Here is a 9,916-nt window from a genome sequence, read left to right on the forward strand (position 1 = left end):
TTCGTCGGTGGAAATTTGAGTGAACGATTCAGATTGTACGTAATTACTTTTGTCCCCATTGCACCATCTCATTTGTACTTAAATCCGTAACGAGAGAAACACCCACAATAACATGAAAAAAATAGTGTAGGGCGGAAGGCGGTGCAATTATTCTGGAAAGGCCGATGGATTTCTGCAAAACGCACCAAGGCCGAGTGTTTTTCACCCACGTTTGCGTGTTGCTTTGCAACTCGTTTACGCTGCATACACCCTGTCTGTTCGTACCACGCCATCTCGTTCGTGCTGTCCGCAGGCACATACAGTTAAACAAGCAAAAAAAGTGAAAATATATCGGGATAAAACATTTCCCTTGGTTGTCTTTACCTCCGATTTACGTATGGTGCCAAAGAAGTTCAACATACATACAGTAAATATAGATTTTTAAACGTATCGCAATTTTTTAAACGTCCCGTTTTTCACGATTTGCAGGCACCATGCTGCCATCTTCCCCTTCCGCCGTGCCGCCCCGGCCAACGTCCCCGCAAACCCAAGACACCAAATCGCCGCCGGCGCCGCCGACAATCGGAACGACGTCGTCGCTCGGCCGGCTCCCGCCGGCGCCGCCGCTGACGACGCCGCCGGTGGCCCTGCGGACGGAGCCAGAGAGACCCCCGCGGCCGTCGACGGGGCCGCAGCGCCGCCGCCACCGCCACCGGTGGGCGCACACGGCTGGACCCGCGCCATCTCCGTCTCCGTTTGCTCCTTCTTCTTCTCGTTTTTCGCGTCGCTGCTGCCCGAGGGCCCGCAGCAGGATGGTCGGAACTGAACGCCACCACCACCTCTTCCTCCTCCACCTCCTCCTCCAGCTCCTCTTGCTGCTGCTGCAGTAGCAAGTTGGGGGGGGTTGTTGCTGTTTTTGCGCGCTCACTTTTGAAGGGAAGAGCGGCCGCGCAATAACTTAAAATAATTTTTCCGCCCCCGATTTTTTTGTCGGACGTCTGCTTGTTTTCGTAGTTATCTCAAAATTAGGACGTAAAAAACCGAAAGGCCTGCGCGGGGGTAAGATGATCGCAGGAGTGGCCCAGTGTGTCACGCGTCCAGGTAACAATTAAGATCGCACAAAATGCGACACGTTTTGCGAATATACGCAGGTGACTTAACGATGCAATAATAGACGAGGACGTTTTTGTTGGCAAAAGTTGTTTTTGTTATTTATTTTTGGCGAATGCCCATGCAAATGTAATATCACCGGGGGTTATATTTAAAGGAAGACGCAACCCAGCAATGAACTGGGAAGCTACTAATGGTCATTATCGAAGCGATATTGATCCGGTGAAGTTTGACCGAACATGTGTTTTTTTTGTTGTTGTAAAAATAGAACAAATTTGTAACACCCATACTTCCAGCGCGCCCCAGCTTCAGAAATACGCGCTGCCATTCTGGAGCTGACGGTTAACGCGATCAATTTTTTTTGTTATTTCGTCACCTTCGATTAACACGGTTGGCCACGTACGGTGCGAAAGAAGTTCAACATACGTACATCATTCGACCCGTGATGGCCGGTCTGCTACAAATGGCCTACGACGTGCATTGCTGTATAAAGAAAAACAGCGAAGAATTTGCCGTTATGCCTTCCTTTAGATTGTCGCCCGAGCTAGAACCATGACTTTCATCCAATCGCGAGACAGAGAGATGCTTTCCAGCAGCGCCCACCCTGTTGGAGCCACACAACCACGGAGTGCGTCAAGCCACGATATTTTGCCGCGGCTCAATTCCGCGCTCTGCATCTTTTTTTGGCCGCCGGTCGTAGACTGCTGGTCGCTGACACGCGTCTGGGAAGCCACATCCATAGTAGCGAGGAGGCATCCTGGACGTGGTGTGCTCAGAGTTGATATATTTTCAAGAACTCGGTCCCGGGTCGTCTCCGGCCATAATTACAGGCCCCAGGTTGTGCGCCGCCAAAGGTGGGTGCGGGACGGCGAGAGCGAAATGCACCGAACGGGCCCCCGTGCCGAGGCTGTGCGGACGTAGAAACGCGGCTGACGGAAATCCAGAGATGACGCATCTTCCTTCGCGATGTCGGAATTATCGTCGTCGGCCGTGCCCTTTCACTCGCGAGCCGACGGCGCACAACAAGACGCAGCCACGGGGCTTCGGCTCGGTCGGCGCGCGTCGTACGAAACTTGCTTTTGTGTTTATTTTTGCGTCTTCCGTGTCGCGCACCCCAGGATTGCCAGGCTCGCGAACGTGGCCCTCGCGACGCGCCGGGGTTTCCCCATTCGCTCGGTCGCGCGAATAACTCCCGCCATTGATACGAAAGGGAGAAAAATATTCATAGAATCGACGAGATCGATTATAAAATAACGGTTTTAGGTTGCTCCTTCCGCGATCGGAGCTTTGGGCGCTTGCTGGCTTACACTGCGCTCCTTTAACCCGGCACTTTGTAAGCGAGGGTTGGTGGATTGCACAGAGACACACTCGCACACAGTCGTGAAACTCCCTACCCGTGGGCAATGAGGTCGCCACCTTCCGGCTTGTATGTACGTATGTTGAACTTCTTTCGCACAGTACGTAGCCAACCGCGCTAATCAGAGGTGCGGGGGAAGAACAACAAACTAAATGCAACATGAAGCGGTTCTAAAGAAATTCGTTTTCAATCTTGCTGTATTGCCATCATACCCTGGCTTTTGTAGCACTACAGCAAGTGGGTTGATTTCCATCTATACGTGGATTGAGTGTCACCACCCTCACACGCGCGGCTTTTTCGCCGCGTGCTCCGGTTTCCTCCCACGTGTATGAACTCTCGTTGATGCAGTTGGCCAAAACATCCCGATTTTATGACACCCCAGAACTTGGGGATATTGTGGACGCCCGTTTTGGCTGCCTTCTGGATCATTCTTGACCATTCCCGTCGTCTTTCTGAGAGCGAACTCCGACTGAGCGCATTGCAAATGATATTATTATCGTCACCAGGCGCAGGCGAATTAAAAAATAACACGTTCTTGGAAATATTTGAACGGTTGTAAAGAAAGTGTTTTCCCGACGTTTGGAGTGATGACGATGATGACGATGTTGTTGTTCCACTGGCCTTCGATATTTCCTGAAGAAAGTCGATTGGCTGACACAAGGGGATATTTATTTCCGAAAATTGACGGGATGAAAACGAGGTACCCCGAGAAATGTCATGGTTTTTTTGAGGCTCTCCAATATCCAAAGCCCCGCCCCAAGGTAAATATCTGCAGGAATTCGGCCACGAAAAAGTCTTATTGAAATTAATCCCTGATTTAAAAAAACACAAAATAACGGGTATTATTTTCAGCTAACCACTTAATAATAATAATTTACATGTATTTGTAAGGCGCCTTCCATTAATGTCTCAGGGCGCCTTTGTTCACGAGATAAAATAGACCACTTTTTCAAAATGACCAGGATATATATATGTATTATATACACATCTCTGCGTGCACGTGATTTGTTTTCGTCAAATTGTATAAACTTACAATGCAGGGAATGATTGGGATATGGGTGCCATGGTGGCTAGGAGATGTTAACTACTTCGCCTGGTATACAGGAGGTCGTCGTGGGTTCAATCCCGACCCTGACGCCTGCTGCTGTATATTTGGAGTTTGCGTGTCTCTCTCTCTCTCTCATCATCATCACGGTGGCTAGGAGATGTTAACTACTTCGCCTGGTATACAGGAGGTGGTGGGTTCAATCCCAACCCTGACGCCTGCTGCTGCTGTATATTTGGAGTTTGCGTATTCCCCCTGTGGATTTGTCTCCGGGCCCTCTGGGTTTTCCCTCCACATTTGGAATCGACGTGCGTTTACAGAGAGTATTTGGCTGCGAAAAAAGTCCACACGATAGGGCCACTCCGTTGAGCTATATCATTTGTGATTGCCAGGTCGCCTCTGAAAAACTATCTACATAGCTCGGTGGGCTTTACCTGGTTAAAAAGATATATATAGTTGAATAATTTCCTTTAATTTAGTTTAACTTTGTTTTCCGAAGAATAATTTCTCCTCCTTGGAATGTATCATGGCCTAGATCCCTCAGATCCGAACCGCAGGGCCACCCTGAGGGTGTGGGGGGGTAAATGGCCTTCGCACAAAAGACGGCCACACAATAGACCTCCAGGAGCCTCTGGGTGGCCGTGCCTCGTTTGAAGTATAAATGGAAAAATATATCCATGAATTACAATTTCTAGCTGCTCCGATGAACTGAGATGGGAGGTCGGGAGGGTGGGCGCGCTCGTCCTTTCTGGCAGAACTAAGCCACTGACGGACATTCCACATTGCTCTGGCAGCTGCCAGTCCATCCACAGCATGCCTCCCGTTGACTTGCCACAGAGCGACGGGGTCTGCTCAAATGCAAAACCTCGTGGATAGCTCTACGTGAAGTCCGCGGCGGTGTTTTGTGTTCGAGTAATCATACTGGGCCTTGCCATAGGTGTGTGGAATGCATACGTAACTCGAGCAAATTGATCTCTCGGGTCGGGAGGTGAGGTACGGACGGTTTACTAAGTTTACAGGCACTTGCCCTTAACGTTGTGTTCTCTACATAAACAGTATATATACACGCCCTCATCCCTGTAAAAATATCAACGTGTTATGTTACAGCACTCCCGTAGCAACTATAATTTGTTAAAATCTAGTCTTGGCTTTAAGCTCCTACTTACAGTATACTTTGTAATTTTTGTAACCATTATATTTCCTTTTAATGTTCTGATTTAAGTTCAAATCATGCTGCTATTTTGCATCGTTTTCAGATTGAGACTTTTTTGTTTTGTTATTTGGAGTTCTAAGCATGGCAGGGCATCGCCACCCTTGCGTCAAAGGAAGTTGATGTACCAGAACTACTTCCAAGGCCCTGCACCATGCCTCTTGTCCTTACGTTCCTCTCGAAAATAGTGTTTGATACATGCCAATCAAATGTACAGTATATATTTTTAAATTCAGCCAAAGCTTAATTATAGTTTTTTCGTGTGTGTGTGGGGGGGGAGCGGTAGTGTAGCGGTAAGCGCGCTGCGCTACGAATCTGGCGACCCAAGTTCTATTCCCGCTCACGGCCAACAAAAGTGACGGGTGTCTGAACCGATCCTGGGCCTCCCCTAGGTCGACTCAGCCTTAAATGAGTACCTGGTGTGGTGTGTAAACATCGCCATTGTGGAGACAAAGGCCGGGCGTGGTGCTGGCCACCCACCCCCTCGTGCGCCGTGCCGGCCTTCATAGGTGCTCGCGAACAGCACTTGCCCCTACAGTCTGTTACAGGATACACGGGGGAATCTTTGTCTTTGTCTCAGAAGGCTCTGTGACCGGCTCCAATGGGTTGTGTACAGACATTGCATGATGTGGAGGAGGAACACATTGTGGGTGGAGGGGGGATAGGAGATGGCGTATTTTTGAAAGGAGGCGGCCGAAAATGATCTTACACTTGGTCTTTGTTTGTGTGCGGTCATTGATTTGGCTGAGAACAATTAACTCATTGCGCTTGAGAAACCCGGTATGATCACGGGCGGCTAAGTTGCATGTTGATTTTGTTGAACTGGGTGAGAGCGCTCGGTAGACCGGGATAGTCTCATCTACAACATTTTGACCTGGGCCACCAAAAATGGCAAAAACAAATTAAACGAACTGCGGCAATAAAAACAAAGGGAAAAAAAAACTTACCTGCGTCTCCATGAGGACTCTAAAATTAGCACGCAAAGTTAAATCGGCTCCAGAGACGTTATAACAGATATATGGGGTGGCTTTTGTACTAATGTGTAAACCGTCGTCAAGGATGGACGATTCGAAATGCAACTTGTACAGAGTGAGCAGTTTAGATTCGAATCCAGGATCTCGGCAGCTCTGTGTCTCTTGACGGTGTTATCCCTCTGACTATGCCACGCGTCTACCGTGGGGATATTTGTCGTTTTCTGTGAATACGATTTACTGCAGAGAGCAGCAGCTTGGACCTGCACCACCACGATGCTTATCAGACGTTGTTTTAGACCGATAGAGGGTGAAGGTGCAGCCTTGAAATTGCTTTCTCGCGCCACTCCTGGCCAAAGGGCCTCGACTTGAAGGTGTTTGTGGCGCCACGGTGGCTAGGAGATGTTGACTCCCTCGCCTGGTATGCAGGAGGTCGTGGGTTCGATCCCGACCCTGACGTATGTTGTATAATTGGAGTTTGCGTGTGTCTCTCCCTGCAGTTGCGGCTGCTATAAATTTCCACGTGATAAGCCACTTTGTTGAGGTATCATTTGCGATTGCTTCTGAAAAAGAGCTATACAGCTCGGTGGGCTTTACCTGGTAAAGTAAAATAAAAAACAGTTTATTTTTAATAGTTTCTTTGGCCTACTCTTCAACACTGGCCGGTCATCGTCATACTTAACCCCACTGCACGTGACCGGCCTGCCGATCGACCGACCGACTGTGATTCCAGTTATTGTTTTCATTTCTTCTTGAGAAGTTGAAGCAACAACAATATTTTTTCGGGGGGGTGGGGGGGAATTTTTGTTGGGTTTTATTTGTTGTCGTTGATCGTTGTTGTTGCACTTTTGCTTTGACTTTCTCCTTCTGATGAGCAAGTGGAGTTTCTGGTCTCGGTTGGGTTGAAGGGGCAACGGGGGAGGCTCCCAGAATGCGTTTTGCCCCATTTTTTTTTTGCCACGATTTAAATTTTTCATTTTAAGTACGAAAATGGTAACGATGCTCATTTATGTCATGCGGCGGCTCACGCGGAAAGGTCAGGGAAGCGCCGTGCGATGCGTGTGAAAATGTGAACACACGCACAACAGGGATAAACCAGGGCAAACAAGATACTACAATATATATATACAATTATAGTAAAGAAACACAATTGTGGGAAACAAAATGAGGATAATGTTGAGCTTCGTACATCTGATGTGTACAATAATAATAAAACTCACGCCCCGTGAAAAAGCCTCAAAAACAAATTGGCTAAACGACAGTTGTGAAGGGATTGTTATCTTCGAGTGAGAATATAGCCACAGCGCAAGCCTCGCCAACTCGGATATTGTATTTGGGAACGGGCGGAGGGGGGGGAAACTGAGGTGAAAATACAAAATAAAGTATCGCCGCTCAGTTTTTCGATGTCCGCGCGTGTCAAGACGGCGCGGGTCTCACCTCGCAAGCTCCGCGCAACTGCGGACAGTCACGTGTCAAATTCCTAAAATAATAATACCTTACTATAATGATAAACAGGTTTTTTGGGGTTTTTCAGAAGCGACCTGGTCACATAGCTCAAATAAGTGGCTTATCGCGTGGAAATTTACAGCAGCCAAAGACTCTAAACGCAGGTTTCTAAAATGTGGAGGGAGAGAGAGATACACGCAAACTCCAAATATACAGCAGGCGTCGGGGTTGGAATCGAACCCACGATCTCTGGGTTGTAAACAAGAGATGAGTACCACCTCCCAATGCTCATTTTGAGCAGGAAATAATGTGGAATTTACACGGCCAAAGCCATAGTTGGTCACCCTCCTGCGGAGAACACAACGATCACTGGGCTACAGTTGTAAAGTGAACATTTCAGTGGATTCTAATATTCCATTAATCTGTTAACCTTGCTGTCCAATGAGCAGATCACCCAGAGAGTGCAGCGCCCTTTCTTATTAGAGCTCAGAAGCTCAGCAGGTTTTGACCCTGGATATAGTTCATGCGCCCAGACCAGAGATATTCACCTGTCGGAACCGCCTGAGGTGACGCCACTTTAGCGGTTTCAGTTTGCTTCACGCGGCCAATAACACTGAATTGTGTGATACCCATTTGATGTCAGACGGGTAATCGAGTAACTCGCTGCAGTGGCGAGATGTCCACTACCTCGCCTGGCATACAGGAGGTCGTGGGTTCTATCCTGACCCTGACGTCTTCCCGAGGTCGCGTGGATTTTTGTCGGGGGACTTCCGGTTTTTTTTCCGCTCCACGTAGAATCAACATCATTTGGCTACTGCTATAACATCTCCACGTGATGATGACGATACGTCGCTTCGTTGGTCTAGCATTTGTGATAGCCAGGTCGCTTCTGAAAAAAAGCTGTATAGCCATTCGGTGAGCCTTACCTGGTAATTTTTTGTTATATATAGTTTAAATATTACAGGCAGTTCAACTGCACTGGGGCACACAGGCCAGAGGGGGTGGCAGGCGGGGGGGGGGGCACTGGGCTATGATGAGGGGAGTCATAAATGATGCATTGCCTCGCACCAGGACCCACCAGCGCCACAAACCCTGTAGCCGCGCGTAGGAAAAAAACATAACGCGTGTTAAGATAAAAAAAAACGGTGAAAACACTTGTGGTTTAGAACAAACGTTTCCAGCTGGTTGCTGTTATTCAAGAAACAAAACGTTATTATTACGGTAGTGCAATGCCAAATTGTTTAAGAGTATATTTTGAAATGCATAATTTGCACACTGCTTGGCATTAATAAACAGATTTACGACGAACGTCTTGTGTCGTTTCATCGATGACTTTTGAGGGAGCCGTCGTACGGCTGTCGGAACGATAAAAAATCTCTTGGCGTGTTTTTAAAACATTTTTAGCGAGACCACATCGTGCATTCTACACGGATTTCAGAATTATTCGTTTTAATTTCTCGGTGGGTCGACTGCAAACTTAGTATTCGTAATTTACTTTTGGGTTAGACCGTGTAGGTACAATGTCAATTTTCAACGACGCTACTATATACCCTCCACAACCCAAACCCAATCAAATCAAGTAGTCACGTGGAGAAATATTCCTATCGATTTGGTTTTTTATTCTAATTTCGGATCATCGTGATCTCCGATTATCACTGTTGGCTACGTACGGTGGGAAAGACGTTCAACCGACTTACGTACAGATGTAGGGGTTGTTACGGGGAGAAAGGCGGACAGAAACACAAGGGTGTCTGCACCCACACACGGGTGTCTACATCCACGTCCGCAATGGTTAACCCTGGGGAGCCATGGGTGGTGCTGTGATCCGATCCCCCATAGCCCCACCCCTCGGAGAGGATTCCTATAAAAGGCAGGGAGCCAGAGGGCTCGAGGCCAGTGCTTGAAGCTTTACCAGTGAAGACTGAAGACCGGCAGGATAGGCCCTGTGACTCCCCTGGCTCGCTGTCCTTGTCAGGGCCGAGTAGGGCAAGCCAGTGGCGCGGCCCCAAGAGCTCCAGGACCGCTGCTCTTGTAAGAGCACGGCCTGGTTGGCTGGGTGCTGGATCCGTGCTTGACCAGGGCCGGATCAGATAGCCTCCCCTAGCACTCTTAGTGGAGGACTGGGAATAGGACAGTCAGGGAATAGTGCTAGGGGTGTTTCCCGTTTAGTACGGGTGAAGGGGCCGTTACCCCTTCAAGTGTTGTTACCGCCTTTGGTTAAATAAACGAGTGTGCCTCAACTACGTCGTCTGTCTCGCTGAGAACCCACTACACATACATCACAGCGGTCGTTTAAAGTGCAATATTAGCGAATACCGTGACGCAGGCAGTACTAACACCTTGTCTACGACGGAACTAGATGGGCCATACTAAAAGGTTTTATTTGGGTTACATCACGTGAATGTGTCGTTAAACCCACCACCACCACCACCACCCGACACGGCCGATTTAGTAAGGTTTGTCACGTAGACAAAACGTGACAATTAGTTACGACTACAACTTCAGCACACCGGTCTAAACCCACATTCCAATATTGATGCTGGTTGTAATCACCAGAGTCGTTAACTCATTGTAAATGGTGTGGGTTTACTCTCCAACTCACAACCGGTGTGTTGAAAGGATTAACGAATTGGCACGTTTTGCTTACGCGACAAACCTTACTAATTGGCTGTGTCGGGTGGTGGCGGGTTTAACGACATATCTACGCGATCTAACCCAACAAAAATCTTTGGTATGGATGTTGGTTGCGAAAGCCTACTACGACTACTACTACGTGTTAAAACAACTAGATGGGGCAC

General features: G+C 48.2%; 2 protein-coding genes across 3 annotated transcripts in view; one reads left to right on the forward strand and one right to left on the reverse strand.

Moving 5' to 3' along the window:
- LOC144735110 (homocysteine-responsive endoplasmic reticulum-resident ubiquitin-like domain member 1 protein) overlaps nucleotides 1-8,426 on the forward strand; it is a 28,379-nt gene extending 19,953 nt beyond the window's left edge. Inside the window, exon 7 of the mRNA XM_078617525.1 lies at nucleotides 469-8,426. Coding sequence (XP_078473651.1) covers nucleotides 469-805 — 337 coding nt within the window. The 3' untranslated portion in view covers nucleotides 806-8,426. The remainder of the gene's footprint in view (nucleotides 1-468) is intronic.
- The window catches only part of LOC144735058 (septin-7-like), a 150,681-nt gene that overhangs the window by 107,883 nt on the left and 32,882 nt on the right, over nucleotides 1-9,916 (reverse strand). The gene's annotated exons all lie outside the window — the stretch shown is intronic.

Source organism: Lampetra planeri, chromosome 54 (genome assembly GCF_965212315.1).
Source record: "Lampetra planeri chromosome 54, kcLamPlan1.2.h2, whole genome shotgun sequence".
In the NCBI taxonomy this organism is placed as follows: Eukaryota; Metazoa; Chordata; class Hyperoartia; order Petromyzontiformes; family Petromyzontidae; genus Lampetra; species Lampetra planeri.